At 36.3% G+C, this 27,975-nt stretch overlaps 1 protein-coding gene across 1 annotated transcript; it reads right to left on the bottom strand.

Annotated features, from left to right (window-relative positions):
• Positions 1 to 9: 9 nt before the first annotated feature.
• On the bottom strand, positions 10 to 25,394 carry fgd6 (FYVE, RhoGEF and PH domain containing 6). The gene is made up of 21 exons (XM_058772465.1): positions 25,167 to 25,394; positions 20,671 to 22,690; positions 14,429 to 14,537; positions 12,229 to 12,296; positions 12,084 to 12,114; positions 9,744 to 9,895; positions 9,357 to 9,513; positions 7,936 to 8,023; positions 7,591 to 7,641; positions 7,013 to 7,071; positions 6,855 to 6,926; positions 6,694 to 6,762; positions 5,529 to 5,612; positions 5,347 to 5,426; positions 5,062 to 5,161; positions 3,883 to 4,026; positions 3,693 to 3,795; positions 3,252 to 3,346; positions 2,979 to 3,107; positions 839 to 987; positions 10 to 758 (listed from the first exon to the last, which is right to left on the bottom strand). The coding sequence occupies exons 1-21, from the start codon at positions 25,174 to 25,176 to the stop codon at positions 722 to 724; spliced, it is 3,807 nt and encodes a 1,268-aa protein (XP_058628448.1). The 5' UTR covers positions 25,177 to 25,394; the 3' UTR covers positions 10 to 721.
• Between the last annotated feature and the right edge of the window lie 2,581 nt (positions 25,395 to 27,975).

Below are 27,975 nucleotides of genomic sequence, written 5' to 3'. Positions count from 1 at the left end.
TTTGACAATGTTTTTTATACTTTTCTGTGCCTTGACAGTATAATTTACTTGGCAGTCAATGGGACAGTCACAAGCCTCCCGGTTTTCATCCAAAATATCTTAAAGGTGCTGTATGTAGGATTTTGACTCTACTAAAGCATAAAAATACCATAATATGTTTAAGATATTTAAGAAACATGCTAAGTTAACATACTTGTTTATCTGAAAAACAATGCTACAGTCAGTTATTCTCCGTTGAAAATGTGCATTCCGGCCCGGATTGACTGTGTTTGTTATGGTTTGTGAAACCCACCCACTGCCAGTTTACCCAATTGTATTTCGGCACCACGGGTTGCCAGTTGGCTCGTTTCTGTTGGTGTCATTAATCAACGCAACCTGCGTGTGCGTCAAGTCTGAGGAGGAGGGGCCGGGTGAAAAAAAACATCTCCAATATTTTGAATTTGGATTGCAATACCTAGTTCAACCTTTAAATTGTGTTCCGAGGACGAACTAAGCTTTTATGGGTTTGTAACGACACAGGGGTAAGTGATTAATGACAAAATGTTCATTTTGGGGTGGAGTATCCCTTTAAAATAGATTAATGCATAAACTACATCTACCAGCATCCTTTGCTTCAAACTGGGTTTTGATTTATGCATCTTTAAACTCACTGCCTGTGTACACAGTGCAGAGACCCAAACAAGCGACATTTATTCATTCTATTTAATCCAATCCAGACCAGTCAAAGGATCATGGCCTCTTGAAACGCTTCAATCCATCTGAAAAAAGATTATTAAGAAGATCTTAGACTAGATTCATAGAACAAACTCTATACAACTCCATACAAGTGCCTGTGTACCTCTGAGCAGTGGGGATGTCCTCTGCTCTGAAGATGTAGTAGAGTGTGTTTTTATGATACAGTTTAAACTGCATTTTTTGAGCCGGTCCTGTCTTCTCCTCGCGGAGGAAAAAGCCCAGCAGCGGCTGACTCTCCAATGCTGCAACATCCTGAAAACAACACAATCATCATCATATGACAGCTTTTATTACGTCATACACATCTGCATACTCTCATGATATTATGAATCAAAAAAATGCCAAAAAGCAGTGTAGAGGAACAATCGACTAAAATAGTAATGCTACTAACGTAATTATGGTTTTCAGTATTGCAAAAATGTAATAAGTTTTTCTGATAACAAGCAACTTTTTTCAAACAAATAATCCTATAGCTTTGCAAAAAAACTATAATTCAAAGGTCATCTCAAACTGTCCATGCTGATTGTATATGCTTTATGAAAGGAATGTGACATGTTTATTCATTTATCGCAATGTTTACGATGTTGGTTTCTTGTATAGTAGCTAGATAGTTTTGCTGCTAACCATGAGAGGATTTTAGTTTTGTGGACATTGATTAGGATCCTTTTAGTTTTACTATAAAGTGTGACTTTATATGTTCACATTGGATGCTGAATATCTTGATTAATGTGTGTATTATGATTTTTGGCTGTTTAATGTAACTTTTATTGTAACCAGTTATCTTTACTAACAAGTCGCAATGTAGCACGACAAAGCGCTACATTGTTGATTTTGGTCACATTGTGAAACCATTTGTAAGTAATTATTGTAAAATCATTTTGACTTAAAATTTCGGTGTAGAAATTCTTACATTTTTGGTATACAACATAAAACAGTGTAGTGTTGGACATTTTGATTCATTTTAGTAAATCACTGTTCAAACTTATTTCATGAATGAAGTGGTTAAAAGTTCCTGTGTGGATTTTTACGTCTTTTTTATAGCGATATACTGACAATTGGCAACATTTAACTGAATATGTTTACCGCTTGAAGTATATTTATGTAAATCTGTACATTCGTATGTCTTGTGCCAAACAGATACTGCTTTCATTGTAAAAAAATTATATATATATATATTCTGTTGGCGCCGATAGCCTTGTAGGCAGCGTGTCGGCATACTGCGCCGTTGCACTATGGGCGTCCCGAGTTCAAATCCCGACTCAAGGACCTTTCCTGATCCCGCCCCCCTATCTCTCTCCCGCTTTGCTTCCTGTCAGTTCTCATCTGTCCTGTCATAAAAGAGGCGAAAATACAAAATAAAATGATAGATCTAATCTGATAATGGTTGTATAATTAGTAACATATATCTGCTTTAAATAGTTTTAATAGTAGCTAGTAGCAAATCAGTAAAAAATATTTCAATAGTTGGTTACTTTTGGGGGGTTTTCCACTGTGTACAGTACCTGGTATTTTTTTTTAATACGACTTCGGCAAGCATACCGTTACCAAAATGTGATGTGTAAATCCTGCTGACCACTGATTGGCTGGAGAGAATTGTCATTACCTGCGTCACTGAACTTGCGACACGAGACCCGCTAGATTTAAATCAGCACAGCCAGCGAAGGATCGAACGCAACTTTTTTTTAAAAGAATGCAACTGTTTTGAACGAGTGCACCTTTTTTTAACAACCAAAAATAGCTGTTTTGTGGTCTGTTGAGGAAATACAGATGTTCCTCTTGTTGATAGTTGAGGAGCGGATCCAGCAAGATCTTGATGGGGCAACGTGGAATGAAAACATTTTCAGGAGGTCGCTCAGCTCTTGGCCGCCCATTATGTGTATAATCCCACCCACTCTAAAGCGGTACTAAACTGCAGTGGAAACGCGAGCAGAGTCGTACCATGCAGTGGAAAAGCGCTTTTTGTCAGTGCCAATTGCCTCGTGGCTGTTGCGCTTTGGGCGTCCTGAGTTCGAGTCCCAGCTCACGGACATTTCCCGAACCCATCCCCCTCTTTCTCTCCAACTTCACTTCCTGTCGAAATACTGTCCTGTCCTATAAATCCTATATCCTTTTTAGGTAGCTTCAATGTAAATAGTTCGTATTGTAGTGTAGCTACTTAGATAATCATCAGTCAAGCTTCTATTGATAAATTATGAGTAGCTTCCAGAACACTAAAAGTTATTACATAAGTAAAGGTTGCATACTTCACTAGCGGCGTAAGTGTAGAGGACTTTGTTCTTAATGACGAACCACAGCCTCTTCCACGGTTTCTTGTGGCCTTTGGATCTTTGCAGATATCCACTCATGGAGGAATTCTCAGTGTTGGCAGACACCTGTGAGTGTGATATCATTTTAATAGTAACGTATTAATATGACGTCAGCGTTGTGGTAGAAACAGAAACCTTCATTACAGTGACATTACATAACGCAAATGCTACATGCCGTTGCATTATGGGTAATGTACAACTTCAAGTCACCTCTTTGAGGGCAGAAGGAATCTTCTTCTGTTTTCTAGAAAAAGCAAATGTTGAACTCCGCCCACTAGGGGAAACAGTCACATTGGATTGGTCACCTATGAGACAAAAGCAAAACATATTAGAAAAAAAAAAAGAAAAATTATATATATATATATATATATACACACACACACACAGTGTTTGCCTGTGCAACCGCACAGCTAGTGTTGTGCTTTCTAATTTCAAATTGCTAAGATTTCATCTTATATTTTTACTATTGATAACTTTTAATTTTAGTTAACAATACAGCACTATTGCTATGTGGTTGCTCAGGTTAATACTTATGTTAAGTATGAGCAAATACCATTAAAAACAAGCAAAAAAACTGCTAGTGAAGAAGTGGGAGTAAGGGAATATGAAAGAAGAGTAGAAAAAGTGGGTTTCTCAGCAGAAATCTCATACCCTTGTGCTGTAGTTTGATATAACAGTGGTCACACACTCGTGCCAGCTGATTCTTTAGGTATTCCAGGTAGTATTTATTGGACGAACATGCCTGACACACCACCTGTTGCCACATCAAATGCAGATCAGGTCTATTTGTTCATTCAAAAAAAGAAAGAAAAAGAAGCAAATCTTAGAACTTATTTCTAACCTTTCCGCAGGCACGGCAGTGATGGCGTCTCCAGGTAAGCGTGAACTCACACGTGCAGATCATACACATGGTCGTTCTCAAATCTGGAATCCAGATAGGAGCTTTAGAGCCCAGCGGTAGACCATCATCAGAGATTCCCTCCAACTACACAGGAATAAAATATTATTAAAATATAAAACCATTAAAAAAAAAAAATATTGAGTGCAATTATGAGCTCCATCAAAAGTGTCTAAAATATTGTCCTGCAATTATCTGTTGCTTTTTTATTTAGAAGCTCTATTTTTATTTTATTATTATTATTTTTTTGTAGTATGAATGCCAAACAACATCTGAACTTTTTCCAAAGATTTTTTACAAATTTGATTGATCATTTTTCAAGAATTGATCTTCATCAGGCATGTTGATTGACATATTGTCAACATATTAATTGCATAATATTTTTCATAAAATGACAAAAAACTTTGGCATCAGCCTTGCTGGGCATAGTTCTAGTCTATTGTTTGTGAATATTTCATACTTTTATATTTTGGCAAGGTCAGTGTTTTAACAGTTTGAATTAATTTAATCAGCATATATATATATTTTTTTTTTCTGAGAATTAGGACTATGACTATGTGGCATTGGACTTGGTATGAATATTTCTGGTGTATGCTTAATATTTTACACTTTTTGCACAGCTCTTAAAGCATTAAACTGGCTATCATAAATCAATTACTGCAACAACAAAAAAAATGTTTTTTTTTCATGTATTCCAGTACAATTATCTAAACATTCTTAAAATCAAAATACATTTATTTGAGATGCAAAATGAAAAAAGTATTATTTTTTAAAATTAGGTTAAAGAATTAAGAATTTATTAGAATTTACATGTTAAACTGCATTAGGTTAAATTCATGCTTAAAACAAGAACCAATATCTCCCAATATGGGAGATATCAAAGTGAAAACAATTTTAGTTTTCTTACCCCATTGGCTTATAATGTTTCCTAAGCAAGACTTTGTATTTTATGTCATTTTGCATCTTAAGGAAATGTATGTTTAAATAATGTTTAAATATTTATGCAGGAAAACAAGACAAAAATCACTTTTAGCAGTGTACAGGCATGTCAGTGAAGACCCTATAAATTTGATGAAAACAGAAAGATACACCTAAAATCAAATCACACTTAAATGCACCCACCTCTTGGCTTCGACTGGAAAAGAAAGAAATCTTCTTTCTGGTGTAGTCATCAATTGCTTTAGCGATGGCTTCCAGCCATTCGTCTCTTTCTGTGGCTGAACTGCAAACAATTTAAGTCTGTGATTTCAATTTAATTAAACATAAGTACCAAAAATTGTATTGGCACAAGTGATCAAAGGATCATTATCGTGTATAATTATTCTTTCCACTGCTGATATTTCTTTTATGTAGACCCCACACATAAATCATTACATATGCGTGTGTGTGTGTGTGTGTGTTTCTTACTTGGCAGACAGTATGAAGGAGCGTTCCACACTCTCAATGTTTAACTCATTCTGATAGGCCTCCTGACTTGGTTTGCTCACCTATCGAAGATGTGGGACACACATTACATTTCTTGTGTGTGTGTGTGTGTGTGTGTGTGTGTGTGTGTGTCTAAGGGAGTATTATGATGGTGGATATCTGACCTTCATGCCAGCCAGAGAGAGCATGCTGTTGACTTTATACTGGCCAGACTGAACGGGTGTTGTGTACAGCAGAATATCATTAAACTGTTAAGAGAAAGACAATTTACTGGATGTCCAAAAAATAGTGTTACACCATCCACATTTTCCTGTCATATGCTGCAATTTCCTGTATTGTAAATGACCACATTAATGCACATAGTAATATTGGTTTTTGGTCACAGTTCTGTGTCTTTTTTAGTTTTCAAGTCTACCTTGAATATGATTAGATTGATATGATCAGATTTCAGAGTTGGAAATATAAATTTTCCAAATTATTATCGTTGACTAAAACTAAAATATAAAAAATAGTTTGTACTAACTGAAAAAAAAAGCTGAAAAATATACATTTTAAGATGCAAAATTATGTCGTCACGTACACAGTTATATAGACAATATATAGTGAAATGTAAATCAGATCCACTCCATAGACTGTGCAATTATTTATATAGTATATAAAAACAAATAGAGATAATAAGACAGGAACAAAGATGAAAAACTTAATCTAAATTAATGATGAAAATTAGAAATGTTGCTTTGGCAACTAACTAAATAAGTTAAAGTTGTTGCACTAACTTGAAATAAATAAAAACTAAACTGAAATAAAAATACATGCAACCTAAATATCAATATTTAATACAAAGTAATAATTAAAATGACAAAAACACAAAGAGAAAATATAGAATAAAAGCAAAAAAAAAACAAACATTCAAAACATTAACAAATACTATAACAGTATATAAATTATACTAAAATAAAACTGTCCATTTTATAATAAACTAGTGCTGTCAAACAATTAATCGCATCCAAAATAAAAGTTTTTGTTTACATAATATATGTGTGTGTACTGTGTACACACATACAGTATATATTTTGAAAATATTTGCATGTATATATTTATATTATATATAAATATATTTAATATATAAACAAGATTTTTCTTAAATATATACATGCATGTGTGTGTATTTATATAGACATAATAAATATACACAGTACACACATATATATTTATGTGAACAAAAACTTTTATTTTGGATGCGATTAATCGCGATTAATCGTTTGACAGCACTATAATAAACATTTTATCAGCCTTTAGATCTCAACATATTTGACCACAGTTTCTTACCAGGAAGAACATTCTGGGCTGCATAACTTTCCTGGAGAGTTTCATCAGAGTGCCCTCCTTTAAGAAAACCTGCGTATGCAACAAGAGCGTGTTAGTTTAGCAACACAGAGACCACAGGCACTGCTCGGACACGATGAATCAGTGGTAATTAAGGTTCTTACCCTGCCAGGCTGGACGATTTCATGGTGACCGTTCAGACTGTACTGAACCTGCATCAGCTTCTGAAAGTTATCCTAGAAAAATGAGATGTGTGTTATAAGTCAAAGTCATTCATATTTATGGGGTCTTAATGGTGGTTTGGTTGTGTTTGTTGAGTTACCCCTTGCTTCATGATGTCGTTCGCGTGGTTCGCCACTTCTTTCACCACACTGAGAGCAGCTGGGAAAACCAAACAAAAGTTCAATAAACATTTTCCCTACAAAAAATAAAGTCAAAAGCTTCACAGATTTCTTTTTTAATTACAGATAAATTATTGTAAATTTGATTTAAACATTTTAATTAGTGTGCGATCTTTTCTTCCTTAACACAGACGTCTGAGTGAATGCCAATGTCAATACGATCAATAACATGCATTTAGAAAACAGAAAGGGTGAATTAAAAAAACAAAAACAAACAAAAAAACAGATAGACAGACAGACAGATATTTTGGAAGCATCTATGAAAATTAGGAATGTCTGTCACCAGCATTTATGATTTTGATGAATGAGGTTAAAAATATGAGGCTGGTCTAAGACAATGGCCCTTGCTGTAATTGTTGGTTAATGTGAATTTTACCAGGTCGTTTTATTTTATTTATTTACTGGGCTTTGCTCATTTACTAAAAGTGGCACCTTAGCTGCATAATATGAGTCCCTGCTCTAGTGTGTATCATTTCTAGGGAAAATGGTGTGCTCTTACTCTGTGTGTCCTTATAGTCGGATGAATCCTCAGGAAGGTTCTTCAAATAATCTGAAAGAGACATGAAAATTAATTGGAAGATTCAAAATTGGTTACAGATATTTATTGTATTCATTAAATGACTTGAATTACTTTAAGTTTAATCATAAGTTTGTCCAATGCAAGAAAACCTTTGAAAATTAAATTAACTTTGATTTGACCAAACGGTCCCTCCTCAGCAAAATCTAGCCAAAACTCGAAAAGTCCACTAGCTAAAACAAATGATGTATCTGGCTTCCTGCAATGGGCCTGATATCCACTTGTTCTACTGTTGATTGCCGTGTGTACTCATCTGATGGTGTGTACCTGTGAGCAGGAGCTGGTATTGAGGTATCCGCTGCACCGGTTTCAGCAGGTAATGCTTCAAAGCAAGACTAGCACAGCGCGGACTCGTCTAAGAATGAGTGAAAAGAGTGAAATATGAAATATGAAGCATTACCAAATGGAAAAAAAAACACTGGCCTGGTTTTGCATAACAGATTTGCACAAAACATTTGTGATATTTTATAATCATTCGTTTCCGCAGGTGTTTTATATGAATGAATTTTTGAATGGAATCGCCTGTTTTCCGAAAAGTTTCGATATCATTTTCATTCCATCTTTCCTGTATTGTCTGATAAAATAGCATTCATGAGCGCAGCTATGCTTTATTTTACAGCTGTTACCGGGGAAACCACTATTTCTGCCGCTCCAAAAGCGCCACCTGCTGGTAGAGAATGAATTTGCATTTTCAATAAGACTGTCTGCTTTTTTTGTTATGTACTGTATACAGGTGCTGGTCATATAATTAGAATATCATCATCATTTATTTCACTAATTCCATTCAAAAAGTGAAACTTGTATATTATATTCATTCATTACACACAGACTGATATATTTCAAATGTTTATTTCTTTTAATTTTGATGATTAGAGCTTATAGCTCATGAAAGTCAAAAATCAGTATCTCAAAATATTAGAATATTTACATTTGAGTTTGAATAAATGACCATCCCTACAGTATAAATTCTGGGTATCTCTTGTTCTTTGAAACCACAATAATGGAGAAGACTGCTGACTTGGCAATGATCCAGAAGACGAACATTGACACCCTCCACAAAGAGGGTAAGTCACAGAAGGTCATTACTGAAAGGTGTGGCTGTTTACATCGACTCCATGCCACGCTGCATTGCTGCAGTAATTCAGGCAAAAGGAGCCCCAACTAAGTATTGAGTGCTGTACATGCTCATACTTTTCATTTTCATACTTTTCAGTTGGCCAAGATTTCTAAAAATCCTTTCTTTGTATTGGTCTTAAGTAATATTCTAATATTTTGAGATACTGATTTTTGACTTTCATGAGCTGTAAACTCTAATCATCAAAATTAAAAGAAATAAACATTTGAAATATATCAGTCTGTGTGTAATGAATGAATATAATATACAAGTTTCACTTTTTGAATGGAATTAGTGAAATAAATCAACTTTTTGATGATATTCTAATTATATGACCAGCACCTGTATATTTTCATATAGATTGTAAGTCTGTGGGAAACACTGGTGTCTCACACACAAACATATGCTTTTATATCATGGTTTATATCATATACATATAGAAATTGTATAGAATATTTATTTAATTAACATGTTATTCTGTTTATTAATCTCTTTTCATCATGGAGAGAGTGTATTTTTTACATCATTATAAGGATATTTATTCCCATAAAGATGGACATGCACAAACTCCTACCTCAAACTGACGCACAACGTTGGCAAAAGGAGGATTTTTGCGACATTGTTCATCCAGCAGAGCCACATTACGGTCAAACTCTCGTATGTAAGTAGAGTACATCTTCAGATACGGACCTTTTTGAACGAAGATATCAGCCAATCTCTGATGATCAGACCTGCAGTAGTCAGAGAGATGCCCAGAAACAAAAAACTGAGAAATGTAGTAATTTTTATTATAATTTAGACTTCTTAAATGCCACCCAACTTCTAAATACCCTCATTCTTTTGCATCCTTTTTTGAACTATCTCTGCTGCTAGCCACAAAACATACATGCTACTCAAACACAAAAATGACATGAAACTCATTCACAACACATTTAGCTTTCATATTGTTTATGTCTTTTACCAGTGGGCTACTCTCTCCTCCAGCTCTTTCAGCAGGTCTTTATTGAGTTCGTAGAGTTGGGGCAGATAGTATAAGATCTGATTTAATACTTTCTCCTCCACCAGCGGCTTCCCACTCGCACGAGTCGCTTTGGCAACCGCATCCCGGAAATCCTGAAACAGAAATGGAGATGTTAGCTACTGCCAACAAAACAGAGACAGCTAGACAAGAGGAGTAATAGCGAAAAAACATGCGTCAACATCCGTGAATTCAAACCATGACTTTATTTACTAGCATTTAAACTTAAATAAAACCACAAACAGTGCAAATAAGAGTCCATTTGAAGTTTTCGCAATAAATCTTTCAAGGTAAAATTAAGTGCTCAACTAAACATTTCCCAAACACAATCAGGGTAAAAACAAACAAATTGAAGCCATAAACTGACAGCCCAGTACATCTACAGCTTTAACAGGAAGTAGAGAGAACATTTTCTCTCACAAACACAAACACACACACACACACACACACACACACGTGTCTTTAGGACAGCTGTTTGGGGTCACGGCCAAACAAGTGGGTTAAAGGGAGGGTGGGTGTAATTTCTTTCCGAAACTCTCTCTGCCGTTGATCTCTTATTCCTCTACCACAGTCTCCCTGGACAAGCTCTTCCTCTCGTCTTTCCTCTGCCGTCTCTTTCCTGTCCATTTTCACTTTTTTCTGACTTTCTAATTCTTTGCATCTCTCTGAATAGGGATGGGTTAGGATTAGTGCTGTCAAACGATTAATTGCAATTAATCGCATTCAAAATAAAAGTTTTTGTTTACATAGTATATGTGTGTGTAATGTGTGTATTTATTATGTATATATAAATACACACCCATGCATGTACATATTTAAGAAAAATGTTATGTTTATATATTAAATATTTATATATAATATAAATTATATGAATATAAATATATACATGTAAATACATACAAATATTTTCAAAGTATATACTGTATGTGTGTGTATTTATACACACATAATAAATATACACAGTACACACAGATATATTATGTAAATAAAAGCTTTTATTTGGAATGCGATTAATCGCAATTAATCGTTTGACACCACTTAGTTAGGATGCACCACTACTTGTCTAACTAGTTGGCTAGTGAAGTCGACTGGAATGTATCTAGATTTTTTTTTTTCTTTCTTAGAAATGGTGCTTTAAATTAGATAAATGAAGAGTGGCAATGTCTTGGCAGCGTTGTTATTGTTAACTAAAAATAAAATTAATGTCGGCACCGATAGCCTTATATATATATAGCAATGTTGCGCTACAGGCGTCCTGAGTTCGAATCCCAGCTCGATGATGTTTCCCGATCCCGCCCCCCTCTCTCTCTCCCACTTTGCTTCCTGTCAAATCTAAAAAAAACTGTCCTATAAACAATGTCAACAATACTAAAAAAAATAAATAAAAAGTTTGATATTTTAAATAAAGCTAAAATACAATATAAATATTAGATGAAAAACTTATTTAAACTTAATATAGAAATTTTGAAATTTTGGCCTAAGTAATAGTTAAACACAAAATTTGCTAAAACTATAACATTTAAATAAGAAAAAAAAAATCGAAAGGTAAACAAATTAAAAACATACAACATACATGTTAAAAAACATACACATAACAAAATTACTAAAACAATAAAATATAAAAATAAAAAAGTTAATTCAATATTATAATAAATGCTATAATAACACTGCTGCTTAGAGAGGGTTTACCGTGTTGACAACATTCTGTGCTTTAGCACGCTAACAGTCTACTTTTAGCATGTAAATTGCCTGCGTTCAATAATACATTTCTGACAACTACTGTCAGACTTGAAGTTTACTGACCAATGTATTTATAGTAATGACAACTTAGCCTCAAGTAATGAAAGAAATACCTTGCCCTATAGACTTCCATTGTATTCCATTCATTTGTCCTTTTTCTTTTTCAAAAATATAAGAGATGAGTCTAAATTTTATCTTGTTGCAATCAACATTATGCATCAAAAGCTGTTGACAGCTGAACTTGTATTGAACACGGAACACCATTGGATGGTTTTGAATGCATGTAGTCTTGTAATCATTTGTCCCGATAATACACTTACACAGAACATACAGCTGCTCATTAAATCCAAAAATAAACTGAGAAACACGTGTCTGTGTGTGTATTTTCCTCTATGATCCTACTGTGACCGTGAAAATCAAACACTATTCCAGAACACATTCATGTGAAATTAATGAAACACAAACAAATGACTGAACCCACACTTCCACTATAAACATAACTCTTGATTAAATCTGGATCCAGTGAAAACAGTGATGACTTACAATGTGAAGTAACTTCAGAACGTCCACAAATCTGCAAAGACACAAACACACATCCAAAATATAAACTCAACGAAATATTTCCCCCTAAATGTGTTCATATAAAACTATTAAATATGAATATGCATTAATAAAAGACTGTACATACACTTTCTCTGAGCTCATGATCTCCATTGCGATGTGGACCACCTTGTTTCTCTTCGCCCTCTCTACTTCCTGAAGACATATACATTAAAATGCTGTTATAATATTAGACCATTTTAGAATCTATTATATCATTTTCAGTGCCGTTAACTTACACAGTTGCTACATCCAACCATTATTACCGACAGCATACAGCCTCATAGCAAAACAAATGCACTGCTCCATGTAAGCGTGAGTGTGTGCGCGTGTTGTTATGGGCTGCAGTCTTTATTTGGATCACGGTCTGTCTAAATACAAGGACAAAGTTTGACTGAAAGCACCCCCTGTTTCTCAGATCGGGGTGTGTCTGGGGGTCTCTCTGGATTATCTCGAGACAGAAAGTCTGCTGGACACACCTTCCCAAATCTGATTTATCCACAAGTGATTGGAGTTCCTACTTCTAAAGTTTTTCTCTTAAATACAAGATGAATAACAACATTCTCAATGCATTTAAAGGGATAGTTCACCAAAAAATGTAAATTCTCACATTGTTTACTCAACTTCATGTCGTATCAGACTTTTGTTCATCTTCGAAACACAAATGAAGACATTTTTAATGAAACCTGAGAGATTTCTATCCCTCCTTTGAAAGTCCATTCCACCAAAACTTTCACGCTTCAAAAAGTTCATAAAGAAATTGTAAAAGTAATCCACATGAATGGAGCGGTTTAATCCAAATCACTTTATATGATAAACAGATTTAATTTAGGCTTTTATTGACATAAACATTGATCAACGCACATACATCCACACATCAAATATGGTAAATGGAAGTTCAACTTGCTTGATGCCGGAGAACAAACCTCATTGGTTTCTGCTAAACCTCAAACATACTTGTGTGACACGCAAGAATGAACCTCATTGGTTCTTGGTGAAACTAAAACATGTTTGCACTGGAGCTTCCATTTACCTTAATTGATGTCCTCTATGAATGTGCGTTAATTGATGTGAATAATAGCCTACATTAAAAGTTACGGTAAATTACTCGATTTTTGAAACTTCAATTTTTAGTGAACATGACTTACAATGGAGGGATAGCAATTTCTCAGGTTTCATTAAAAATTACTTCATTTGTGTTTCAAAGACGAACTAAAGTCTTTAGTTCCAAATTTGGAATTTAAATATTTGGATGAACTGTTTATTGAAATTCAATGAATAATTTCAAGGTGAAAACACAACATTCAGAAGTAAATAATGTAGGATGGGACTTAATTTTAGGGATTTAATGTTTATTTGTGGTTTACATTTTTCCCCACCCACATGGCCTTTGTTAAATTAGCAGTTGGATGTTGTAAAACGATTGTTAAAAAACGGATAGTTTCCGGTCCTTGATTCTGATTGGTTGAGCCCACTGATCTATAATAGAGAACATTATATATAGATCAGTGGTTGAGCCGCATTCAAAGCTGTTGTAAATTACACTACAAACCTACACCTTTGTTTACTTTGTGTGTTGCTTGGCAACCACAACTGTTTCTGAGGAACTACATTTCTTTGGTGGAAGAATACTGTTTTTATTAATATCATTACACTTTATTTGCTGTTTTATTTTGTGAAACCTTACTACGTATATGGAATAACCTTTTTATAAAAGCAATAAGCCCCGTGAAGCTGTGGTTTACAGTGAATTTATAACAGCTAAGGTGCGTTGTTAGGCATGATGCGAAGCGGAGTAAACCACGGCTTCTTGGGGCTTATTGCTTTATTAAGCTTTATCAACAGTATGTGTCATGCCACTGTATATTTGGTTGCAATTATTTTTTTTTTTACTATGCAACCGTGTTAAACCATGCTAAAATTAAACAAACTTAAAAAATCGTTATTCAGCAAAGTTCGTCACAATTTTGTCACAATAATCTGATGCATAATATTCAAGTCCTGTGGCTATACTGTGTATTTAAGTGTTTATCCCAGTGCAATGTCCTGCCTCATAAACTTCCATTGTAGGTGGATTAGTGTAAACACAATTTTTTGTTTGTGTTTACTGTAACTAAGAGATGAGTTTAAATTATTTCCTGTGGTAAGGGAAGAAACAATCACAGATTTTGTCGATAGAGCTAAACTTGTGCTGAACCTGGAACATTCCTTTAATGGCATGCCAAAAATGACCAACTTGAACATTTTGCTCTGATGTGGTCCCGTGTGTCTGTGTAAAGGTGTAGTACCTCTTTGTCTTTTGAATGGCTCATGTCTTCTTTGCTGGAGTCAGAACTGTTGCCATCTTCCTCATTAGAGCTCAATCCATCCTCTGACAGATCACCACTCACAGAACATCTGTCATCAAACAGAAAGTACACACGTTCATCCAAAGTACAAGCAATCAAACATGTTTTTCACTGATAGATGGTAATTGGTAAAATATGTTAAATACATCAAAATATTAAAAATTTTCATCTTTACCCTATTTATTTATTTGCTTTCATTGCATGGAAAAGAGCAGCATGAACAATCTCCTAAATTTCTGCTTTTTTGCTCCACATAAGAAATGATGTTATACATGTTTGGAGTGACATTTGGGGTGAGAAAAGCAGTTTTCATTTTTGGGTGAACGGTTCCTTTAGCATCCAGCACCAGATAGCACAAGCAAACTCTCACGCACACTCATGCATTCACACACTTTCTCCCCTCTCTCTGGTTCCCCTCGCTCTCATTCTTTCTCCTGCAGCAGGACAGAGCTGCTCTTGTTTACAGCTTATATAAACTCACTCTGCAAAGAGACACACACACGCACACACACACACACATCCATACACAAGCTCTCAAGTGCACAACCTCTCTCACACACAGAGATACGCAGACAGGAGTTTGGAGTTTCTGGTGTGCCTGGGCAATCAGTGTGAATGTTATTTAAAATATGAGCTGTCTACCTATTAAGGGCACTCAAATTCAGAAGCTGGAATGTGCCAAATCTGAATATCACCAAATAAATAATAGATTTTTAACTCAGTAATGACTCAAAAATTACAAACCAACTCAAAATATACATGAATGAATAAATGATTGAATACTTTTTATATGAAATTGTTTAAGAGTCCTTTATGATTGTTGCATGTCAGACTGTACAAACATATTCCCAGCTATAAGCCAAGTCACACTGTGGGATCTCAGTTGTCATTAATGTGACTCGTTAAAAATGGACATACAGAGTTTTACATCATTACTCTGCGACTCGTTCAGTGATGGTGAGGCGCATTCACATGCAGAACTATAATGGTGGCTAGCATCAAAAACAATCTCTAATGTTAATTTTGGTAATGGCTTGCATTGAAAAGAAAAAAATGGAAGCAAGTGGCGCAAGTAGTGATTTGCTGTTGTCACACTAATTGCATCAAGTTCTGAGCTCGTAATGGATTTTGATTTGATGGTCATCACAGGAGAAGCCATACTGCAGGACTGTGCCTCAAAACTTCTGACACTGGCAGAATTTGATTAAAGATCAAAGATCAAACTACCATTCAAAGACTATAGATTTTGGTCTAGGATCAGAGGAATCTTTAAGGATTTGCAAAATTTGTACAGTGGGCAAAATCATACAATGGGGACACTGTATAGACTTCTATTGTTTTTATATACAGTACTCTGCAAAAGTCTTAGGCCATTAATATTTTTAAAAGATTTTAATTTTAATTTCTATCTTTTGCTGTTGTGTAATGTATCCAAGACACTTGAAGAAACCTTCCTACAAAGCTACCTGAAAAACTATGTGCAAGTGTATCTAGGACAAAAGCTGTTTTAAAGGAGACATATTATGCCCTCAGGTGTGACACTCCGGTGTCCCCAAAATACCCTACAGATCATTTATTATATCATATATAAAATGCCTATTTTGAGTGGAAGCAGAAACACACTGTTTTCGTGCATGTCTCTTTAAATGCAAATGAGTTGCTGCTCCCTGCCTCCTTTTCCAGAAGAGGGTTGGGCCTTTACAGCTGCTACCTCAGATACTCTGCTAAAAAACATCTGTTTGGTTTTGATTATGTCTATCGCGCTGAAATCATGAGTTTTAAAGCCATATCCGTTTAAACTTCTGATATACGGTTTTCTGAACACACACATCCGAAGCACACGCACAGAAAGCGGCTGTCACTTGGCATGTGAGGACTAAACTAAGTTCTCTTTCATGTCTTACTGCACTTAAACTGTCAAATCCACTGCTCTCCTTTCCTCTGAGATTGGGACTCTAAATAGTATTCTGTAGGGCAGGGAAAATAAATCGATGCGTCGCGAATCAAGAAATGATTCAGCATCGATTCCGAGATTTTCCGAATGCATCACGATTCTTTCTCGAGTCGATTCTGAGCTTAGTTTTGAACAGCAGTGTTCTGTACTCGTCTTTGCAGTCAACGACAGAACAGTTAGCATGCTTTGCTCAAACTTTTCACCATAGCATTAGAACTGGAACACCGTTGGCTGCGTTGTGGGTGGAAATGTACAGATTAAGGGGCGTAATATTATAATAAAATCCCCTTACAACGTCACGGGGGGAGCCAAATTGAGCGGCTCATTTTTTCACAAGCTTGCGGAGACAGGCTTACAAAAAACATTTACTGGGATGTTCTTTTTCATGTTTTCTAGGTTGGTAGATGCACCACAGACCCGATTATAGCACGTAAACACAGAAAAAGATTTTCAGATTTTCATGATGTGTTACCTTTAAACGCAAAGGCTGGTCACATCTAATGTTGATTTGATTTAGTTAATAGAAGTTAATTGATAAATAATATAACTCCTTGTCCATACAAAAATCTCACTGGATTATTTCAATTAATGGCAAAAGGAATGTTTGAAAATATAAACTGATATTTCCTACTGACACACTACAACAAAAGATAGAAAAGCTTAAAATCTTTGGTTTTGTTGGTAAATACTAATAGCCTTTTTGAACAATACTGTATAGCTAGTTATAAGTACTGTACCATCACATAACTCTAACCCACACATTTCTTAATGTTTTTACAAAACATATGCCCAAAAGGAGGTTTTGGGAGATTTAGTCAGGTTTAGCTCTCTTCTGGGTACAAATTTGTCCCCAAAATATGGTTAAGTAGGGACATAGACGCACATGTTTCACTCCAAGTGCTTCAGCATGACTCCCATTAACTAATAGAGTCCAGTGGCCAAATCAATTTAAGTCCCACAGTTAAAGAGAAAGTGGTTATGTTTTCAGAATGCAACACTAGCATGCTTCCTACAGCATACTGTGCATCTGAAACAGTATGCAAAAATAAATTTCAGAGTAATATATAGCACACATTTGTAAATAAAAAGTTATGGATTTAAGTTCAAATCTAAACATTCAAAGATTTTTGCAGTTTAATCAAATGAGTCAGGAAAGAAAGAAACAGATTTGCTTTGTTGCATGGTGAAACAGTATTAAACAAAGTGTATTCTGCATTGTGTTACTGAGAGATCAAAAATAATAATGTATTATTACTGGGATCAAGGGCTGCAGCCCACATGACTGTAAAATATTTGTTGGGAACAACTTGCTGACAACTCTAAACACACGACCACAAACTTGATTCAACGTCCTGTGCATCTGGAAGCCAACTGCGAATTCAGCAAAATGCTGTAAGTTTTCACCGTCACTGAGACCCCATCACTGACAAGCCGATGTGTGATGGAGGTCAAGAATGTGTTTACAAAGTCCAGAGTCATCACAGTAAACACACACCAAGTCAAATGTTTGGAATTTATGTCTCCAAATTTATGATCTTTCGATTCTTTCTGATCTACAGGCTTGAAATTAGTTTTGTAGACAAATATAAACCGTGCTTGCACATGACTTTCTCTACAAAACTAAAACACTAAAGCACTTACTGCTGATAAAATATTAGCCGTGGGCGCTGATGTTTTCTAATGATGTCAGTAATACAGTCAGCAGTTGGGATATTTTGCAATCAGAATGAGATGATTCATGGTTTACTGATATGACATGATTTTTGCTACTGTGCTGGAAATGCTGAAATGACAAAGCATGACTGTGAGCCAGAAGATCTCAGTTGAAAATTCTGAGAATGAGAGTGTGTGAGAGAAAGAGTGTGGGAGAAACAGAGAGAGGGAAAGGTTATTTTCCAGTGGCTCAGCTCTCTTCTCTACAGACATTTCCTGCTCTGGCCACTGAAAATAACCCACAGGAAAGCGGCCCAACCTGGACTAAAAGAGTGGACTGTAACCCTCACACACACTTCCATGATCACACAGACCAAACCAATATAGCGCACACATTAAATTATATAGCAAAATATATAAAAATGTGATCCGGATTCTATAGTTTTGTGGTTACTCTGAGTCTTAAAGCCATAGACAACAGCTTTAACAATAACTTTAAAGTTTTAATTAATTACTGTCATAATTCCATGAGAATAGGGAAGTCCACGCCAAAACTATAACGACACAGAGGAACAATATTGTTGGAATCACTTGCAGCAATCACCTTTTTCCAGCTGATGAATGATAAAAACATTCACAGCCAATCAGAATCCACCTGGCTTTAAAGAGCTCAAGCATTTAAAGCAGCAGATGACATAACTGCAACATACGCTGATAAAAAAAAGAAAAAAAAAAGATTGTCCATTGATGTGAACGTTAATATACTTATTGTTATCTTTCTAGTCATTGCTCTTGTTGAGACCAGGTTAATGTTGCGCAGGCATTCAATCAGGAAACGTGACTATATATTGTAATTTACAGACATGACTTGGACCTCTCTGTGAATTTTTTGGGGGGGTATTCTACAGACTGCCTGATTAGAAATCCTAAAATATAGCTTGTAGATCTATGAAGTCTTAGCCGAGGTGGCCTTTTTGCCAGTGCAGTAGTGTAGTTATGGCATCTACTGGCTAACTGGACCATGCAACCATCCAAACAGTGATCCCTTGGTCTTAACCACCAAAATATGTTGATTATTCTGTCTAATAATTATTATTAATTATTATATAGCTTATTTACTGGTTATAAGCAAAATAAGCAATTACACACAACCATAGCAAACCATTGTAGAATATTTGAATGTATTCTCAATGTTAAATATCCTACTTATCTAGCACTGTGCTAATCTATTAGCCTGTTAAGCTATAATAATATATGCAAGTAAGTACCAGTGTTGGGGGTAACTCATAAGTAACACGAGTTATGTAATCAGATTACTTTTTCAAGTAACTAGTTAAGTAACACATTACTTTTAAATTTACAACAAAATATCTAACAACCTTTTTCAAATAAGTAACGAAATTTACTTTGTTTTCAAATTTATTTACTGACAGCTTTTCTGTCGCTGTGTTGAGAGAAATCGTGTGTGAGGTGCAGAGTCAGAGGCACTTCCTTCAGCCTGAGCCTTATTAATTTCACTTTTGGTGTAATAGCGCCTTTACAGTTCCCAAAAATATAACCTTTGTGGTTTTGTTATCAAAAAAAAACTAATAAGCAAGCCCATGTGTAACACGTTACTTTCTATAAAAAAGTAACTAAGTAACGCAATTAGTTACTTTGTTATGGAGTAACGCTATATTGTAATGCATTACTATTAAAGGTTATTTTCCGCAATAATAAGTACACATAATCATAAGAAACTAGGGCTGCACGATATATCGCATGCGATATTTAATGCGCATCTTGTCAGTAAAGCCGGTTCTGTAATCAGCGGTAATTTCCATCACGTGCGTGATTTCACATGGAGCTGGGTTTACCACACAGAGCCGTTTTTCACTGACAAGTTCACTGGCAAATCCACGTTCATTATCAGCATTATCAGCATTATGAACAACGGCTCTGTGTGGTAAACCCAGCCCCATGTGAAATCACGCACGTGATGGAAATTACCGCTGATTACAGAACCGGCTTTACTGACAAGATGCGCATTAAATATTGCATGCGATATATCGTGCAGCCCTATAACAAACCTTTATAGAATTTCTCAATGTATTCTCAATGAAACATACTGTAATACCAAATTTTCCCCTACATTTTTCAAAGGATATGTGTTATATATTTCTAATTTAGGCATCTGGGTTGACTTGGCACAAAGTTGTAACCATATCTGTAACCTCAATCAATCACAGATTGAAAAGTGATCAATTGTAACAATCCTAAAGTATTTTTTCATTAAGTGCATCCCTTAAATCAGGGGTGGGTAACGTTGATCCTGGAGGGCCGGGGTCCCTGCAGAGTTTAGCTCCAACCCTAATCAAACACACCTGAACCAGCTAATCAAGGTCTTCAGGATGCAGTCAGGTATTTTTTTTTCAGGGTTGGAGCTAAACTCTGCAGGAGAGTGGCCCTCCAGGATCAACATTCCCCACCCCTGATTTAAATCAAAACCTATTAAACAAGACAACTGTAGTTCAAGATAGTGATATGAGTAATGACACTTCTGTATATACACATATGTGCATATGCACAAACTGACCTGTTCACCTCACATGGGTCCTGAACTTCATACACGCTTGTGTCCACATCCTGGCTGGAATAGACCCAGGGCAGGTTCATGTACTCTGGAATCTCCTCGTATAATGGGACATTCTCGTATTCCACACCACAGTCAGCCTCACTGTCACCTTGAGCTTCTTCATCATCACCAGGTGCGCCCTGATTAGTGGGTGTGGCTTTATGCTCCTCGTATTCTGCATCAGTACGAGTGCAATCCAGGGACTGTCCACTGCGAAGCAACTTCGGAAGCAACCGTGCACACACACGCAGCTCTAGAAGTTTCCGCAAGCTACGGCGCGTTTGATCGGAGCGCACCAACGGCTCGGAAGATTCGGATCCGGTGTCCACTCGCTGAAGATCTGCAGATGAAAACGACTTCGCCCTCTGTTTAATGAAAATAGCTCCCATACCTCCAGCCTGTGGTTGGCTGTTACTGCGAGTCGGCTGGTTTCTACCGAAGATAGGGATGTTAGGAAGAGCGACTCGCCATGAAGATTTCTCCTGAGGAGGTGCCGGAAGTTCTCCGAACATGGGAGGACTGGAGTTAGGAAGCGGAGGGGGAGTTTGCGTTAGCGGAGACATGTTTTGCTTCCGCAACATGACGGATGCGGGAAGACTGTTTCGTTGGGGCTTTTTAGGCATGACTTTCGGTGACTTTTCCTCCCCGTCCAGAGACGGCTTGGTTATAGCTGCCACTTGTGCTCCACAGCTGAGCTTAATCTGTTTAGGAAGACTCCGAGTTATTGGGTATCGAGCAAAATCTCCATATGTGCCATCATCTTCATCGTCGCTTTGCACCTCCTCATCGTTACACTTAACCTCTTGAAGATCTGAGTGGCAATGCAAAAGCAAGTTGTCCACTGATGTTGAGGCCTTGCATGAGGAATCAACCATTTGTGGGAGGGATTTCTGTCGAGGTGGCGGAGCTGGAGGTTGCGACCCCTCCTCCGCAGCTGTGTTCATGGAAGCTAAAGTTACACCATTTGTCGGAACTGAATAATGGGTGGAGTCTAGATCAGGAGGCAAGTCTTCAGTATGTGCACTGTGAAAAGAGTCTACTTCGAGAAAAGAATCAGTGTTGGTTGAGGAGTCAGTGTCCGTGTTTTCCGTGTTCTCTTTAGGGGAACATAAATTTAGAGGTGTGTCTGTGTAGGTGTAACAGCTTCTCGAAGTGTTTTCGGGATTTTCTAGTAATGTGTCTGTCTGAACGTGTTCAGGAGTCTCTGTAGGTGTATCTGCTTGAGTGTCCGAAGGTGCAATTTCCACAACATTCTGCCTAAGAAGTGCCCTCCGAGGGCGTCGTGGATGGGGTACGGGGAGTGGCTTGCTGGGTGGTGCAGGAACACCATCATTGTCACTGGTGCAAGAGCTAAAAATGGAGTTCCCGGTGTGTTTCTGCTCTGCAGACCATTCCTGTTGGGGTTCCGTAGGACTGTGTCTTGGGATCTGGACAGAAGTTTGTTTTTGTGTACCTGCCTGGTCCTTTTCTAGTGTGGCAGAGTTTGGTTCTTCCTGTGCCTCTGTGGAAGTGTGGCATGAGTCCGTGGGAGCATGCATTTGTTCCCGTTCAGATCGGGAAGCATGTTCCAATGTGTCATTGTAATACAACTGTTTTTTTGAGCTGTCCCCATCTTTGAAAACACCTACCTCTGCTGTTCCACATACTTCCTTAGAATCTTCTGATTTGCTGTTACCTAGTTGATGACCTTGAGTACTGGGTGGTATAATGTAATGGGACAGGTGTGAGGATAGTAGAGCAGGACCCCCGTTTCTGGAGACAGGGGGAAGTTGGGTTTTGCAGGGATCTTGTCTTGGCTGGAGAGGTTTCTGAGGGGCTTTGGGCAAACATGGTTTGGGGGCAACAGCAGGTTTTCCTCTCTTGTGCGCAGTGGGTGAGGGTGAAGGCAGCAGGATCTCTGGTTTTGGGGCGATGGGGGGAGGTGATGGTTTCTGTGTCTGAACCAGCTTGGGTTTGGGGGCAACTGGTGGTTTCTTCATTCCTACATAAACTCACACAGAGAAGAAAGAGAGGGAGTATGAATAGACTAGCATACACAGCTGAACACGATGGGTCATGACTTGAGTTCAAGACAGAAATGCAGCTCTGAAACACACATCAGTATCTGCACATCGAAACTTTTGATTTATTTGATTCTCTGCTACTAGGACTGTGTGAGTTTCTGCAAATGAAGCTCCAGTATGAGTCACTATCAGGTCAAGATTTTGTCATCTTTCACAATAATGCTTAACAGCATATTCTAGTACAGTATTCTAAACAGTGGCTTCTAATATCCAAAATCTAATACCAGACCTTTCCTTTTATAGCCCTTAGAAAAAGCACTGATTCTTGAGACAAAATAGGCTACAGGCATGCAAAAATAAGAGTTCATGTACCTAGAAAAGTATATTAGATAATTGAGTATAACATTTTTAGAGGCATTCGCCTACACTGTAAAAAAAAAAAAGTTGAGCCAACTTAAAATTTTAAGGCAACAAACTTGCCTTAAACAACAAACAGATTTTTGAGTTTTCTCAACTTGTTGTTTTAAGTTTATACAATTTAAACAATCTTACTGTTCAAAAACTTTTTACTGTTAGTGTACAAGATGAGAAACGGAAAATATAACAATGATTAGGGCAATCTAAATTATATGCGACCCTGGACCACAAAACCAGTCTTAAGTCGCTGGGGTATATTTGTAGCAATAGCCAACATTGTATGGGTCAAAATTATCAATTTTTCTTTTATGCCAAAAATCATTAGGATATTAAGTCAAGATCATGTTCCATGAAGATATTTTGTAAATTTCCTACTGTAAATATATCAAAACTTAGTTTTTTATTAGTAATATGCATTGTTAAGAACTTCATTTGGACAACTTTAAAAGCAATTTGATTTTTTTTTGCACCCTCAGATTCCAGATTTTCAAATAGTTGTATCTCGGCCAAATATTGTCCTATCCTAACAAACCACACATTAATGGAAAGCTTATTTATTCGGGCTTTCAGATGATGTATACATCTCGATTTCGAAAAATTGACACTTAAGACACACACACATATATATATATATATATATATATATATATATATATATATATATATATAAATAAATCACTCAGTTTCTTCTCAGCCAATGTAATGTTTTTGAGCTGATGAAATTACATGTGAAGGATGGTTTGATATTGCCTGATTTATAAATGCTCTCATAAACATATTAAAGTCTCAGATATCAAATAGGGACACAGCTGTTTTTTTTTTTTTTTTTAAATATACATATATATTTTTAGATTTTCTCTTAGTTTATAAAATGTAATCTATATGAATTACTAAATTATAGACAAATACTGCTATGTTCAGAACTAATAGCAGGCATGGGATGTATTCTAATGTCTCAAGAATCAGTGTGTACTAAACACCCACATTTCCCACAAAATGCAGTTACTACAATTATGGTCACCCGTACTTCCATAAAAATATTCTAAATGGAGTAAAATAAAGATGTTTACATGGTTTGAAGCAGATCCTGTTCGTTCTAAAGTAACTACAGTTATCATAGAAACTTCATATTTAGATTTCAGACCTCTCCTTTTACAGATGTCACAGTTAATGATAGAAAAAGAAAACAATTGTGTTGACTTCGCTGAATTCACTTAGACAGCGCTTTCAGGAGAAAAAAACAACAACTTTGGTTTGTTGATGCTCTCTTGAGGAAATGTGGTCTTCCCATTCCAAGGGAAGCAATCCACGACTAATCCTGGAGGCGCCCTCCTCCGCTCATTCTTCTCTGCGTCGATCCGGAGCTCGTGCTTCAGTCCGGATCCGGGAACCGAGCTCACGAACCGTGTCTCGCCGGAGTCCGTGCTTCTACTTCGGCAGCACGCGAGACCGAGTCATCAGGCGGATGTTCTGTGAGAGAGTTCCTTACAGCAGTGGAAAGACAATCACGGGACTTTTCCACGTTATATCCTCCATAACAGAGTCCATATCGATTGAAGAGAACAAAGGAAAAAGTAAACTAACCAAAATGGTTATTTGTGTGTATAAAAACCGAAGGGACGGGGAAAGGAAATAAAAAAGGTTGAAACAAAAGACTGAAGTCAAATCAAAGTATTCCGTGGGGTTTCCATATATACATATATATATGCCTGGGGGGAAAAACCTGAATAAGGCTGAAAATAGTTCAGCTTTTAAACACGCCAAAATAAAACCACAACATCGTTCCTTACCTTCTTCATCCAGGAATGTGTTAATGCTTGTTTTAAGCAGTTCGTCCCGTTAGCACAATATTAGCCTCTAACAGAGAATGGGAACACTGAAGCTGCTACTTCAATAAAGTTGCAACACATGGAAATATTTTAATGAAACCGTTAGATATCGCAACATCTCACCATAAAACCCCTACGTTTCTGACTTCCCTGCCTGGACGGCTTGTTCAACAGAAGTAGCAGATGTTTATTCATCCAGGAAACTAACCTGTACTCATGATCCCCAAACGACTCACTTTACTCCATGAATGAGCTGCATTCAGCACAGTTCCTTCAGATTCACCTCTTTTCTTCTGGCGGGAGCCATTGCAAGTCCTAAAAGGAGAGAGAACTCGATATCTTCCAAAGGCTTTGTATTTCTAATAAGTTGGAACGTATTCCATGCTTGCCATGGGTTTTTTTTTGCCACCCGCTTTTGTAAAGCTGGAACGGCGAAGTCCAGTCAAAGAGTTCAATAAAAACTTCCACGATCCGCCGCTAGAGGCGTTCTTACTCGGGAAGCCCGATGCGTTTAGTGAATCGGTTCGCTGAACAGAACGTTCCAACGAATCTTTTCACCAAACCGATTCAGTTATTCATTTCTTCACCAATAAAGAAAAAGTTAAGCTGATGTGTCTGATTATGTCACCTAAATAATGGTTTCTTCAAGACGTGATATACGAATACACATTGTTTTTGGACTCCCATATTGCCCACATCATATTTTCAATTTAAAATGCTCCTCACAAACAAGGAATACATGTTGCACAACCACAACAATTAAATATGATATGTGTTTTAGCAACGTTTCCACCTTTATTTACAGTATGTCATTAACAGTTAATACCCATTTCAATATCAACCGATTTTGGGGCAGAGTTCGGTCTTGCGCGATTCATAATGACAGATTCTTTGAAATGAACCGATTCCAATGAATGATTCGTTTGCGAATCGAACATCACTACAATCCACCATCAATTTGAGAATAAAAAGTAGATGCTGTTTGCAGCAAAAAAAAAGTTGACAAAAAAGGTTACAAGTTGAAACAGAAATTAATCATTATTCCACATTGGGGCACATGCAAATAGTCTGTGAGTTATATATTTAATACATCCGACTGTATTCACTGTACCCAAATCTTATAATATTTATATTAATATGTAATACTATAATGAATAATACTAATAATCCTACAATGCAGAGTTGTTTACTGGGCTACAGTATTTATAATCAGTCTAACATCATGATTCCACAACAGGTCAGTAGTTATTTTTAAATAACGTTTTTATTGAAAACATTTAAATTTACAAACGTTGTAATATAACAATACAAACATTTGACAAATAAAATACAAAACACACACACACACATATATATATATATATATATATATATATATATATACAGTCATGGCCAAAAATATCGGCAAATACCCAAATACCCTTGGTAAATATGATCAAAGAAGGCTGTGAAAATTAATCTGCATTGTTAATCCTTTTGATCTTTTATTAAAAAAATTCACAGAAATCTAACCTTTCATTGGATAATAAGAATTTAAAATGGGGGGGAAATATCATTATGAAATAAAAGTTTTTCTCTAATACACACTGGCCACAATTAACGGCACCCTTTTATTCAATACTTTTTGAAACCTCCATTTGCCAGTTTAACAGCTCTAAATGTTCTCCTATAATGCCTGATGAGGTTAGAGAACACCTGACAAGAGATCAGAGACCATTCCTTCATCCAGAATCATTCCAGACCCTTTAGATTCCCAGCTCCATGTTGGTGCTTCTTCTCTTCAGTTCACCACTCATTTTCTATAGGGTTCAGGTCACAGGACTGGGATGGCCATAGCCATAGCAGAAGCTTGGTTTTGTGCTCAGTGACCTATTTTTGTGTTGTTTTTGAGGTTTGTGTTTGGATTATTGTACAGTTGGAAGATCCAAACATGGCCCATTATAAGATTGTCTGATATAGTCTGATAACTGAATATGCTGGAGTTTGTTTTTGGATGAGCGAGGAGAATTTTTCTTGAAACCCTCCCAAACAACATGTGGTGATGTAGGTGCTGTTTGACGATTTTTTTTTAAGGTTTTCTGACCCCAAGACTCAACTATTTTCTGCAATTCTCCAGCTTTAGCCACTCAAACTCTCCTTCTCGCCGTAATTAAGACGAAATAGACACACGTCCTCTTCCAGGCAGTTTTGTAACATTTTATGTTGATTGGAAATTCTTAATTATTGCCCTGATGGTGGAAATGGGAATTTTCACTGCTCTAGCTCTTTTCTTAAAGCCACTTCACTAATTTGTGAAGCTCAATTATCTTTTGCTGCACATCAGAAATATATTCTTAGTTTTTTCTCATTGTGATGGATGATTAAGGGAATTTGGGCTTTGTTTTCCCTCCTATTTATATTTCTGTGAAACAGGAAGCCATGGCTGGATAATTTCATGTTCATAATCACCCTGGAGTGCTCAAAATTGTGAATATGAATGGGAATATACTTGTATTTGAGAAAAAAACATTTATTTCATAATGATATTTTCCCCCATTTTAAATTCTTATTATCCAATGAAAGGTTATATTTTTGTGAATTTTCTAAATAAAAGATCAAAAGGATTAACCATGTAGATTCATTTTCACAGCCTTCTTTGATCATATTTAGCCTACCAAGGGTGCCGATATTTTTGGCCATGACTGTGTGTATATATATATATATATATGAAGAATTCCTTTTCAAAAACAGATAATTCCGTTTTTTGACAATTTTTCAAAAATCATGTTTTTTCATTGTGCATTCCAGTTAATCTCAATCAAACTGAAGTTGGGTTATATTGATTAAGTATAAAAAATAACTAAAAAAATACAGCTAACTAACACAATACAACCATGATGACAATAAAAAACATGATTTTTTAATTTAAAAAAATGGAGTTATCGTCTTTCACACTGTACACAAAAATCAGCCCAGTAGATGTCGATGTGCACATATTTTGCAAACCGTCGTCGAATAACAGAAGAAGAAGAAGAGCT

The sequence above is a fragment of the Onychostoma macrolepis genome, chromosome 04, assembly GCF_012432095.1.
Source record: "Onychostoma macrolepis isolate SWU-2019 chromosome 04, ASM1243209v1, whole genome shotgun sequence".
In the NCBI taxonomy this organism is placed as follows: Eukaryota; Metazoa; Chordata; class Actinopteri; order Cypriniformes; family Cyprinidae; genus Onychostoma; species Onychostoma macrolepis.
Note: the sequence above shows the minus strand (reverse complement) of the source record. Positions and strands in the feature narration are given on the sequence as shown.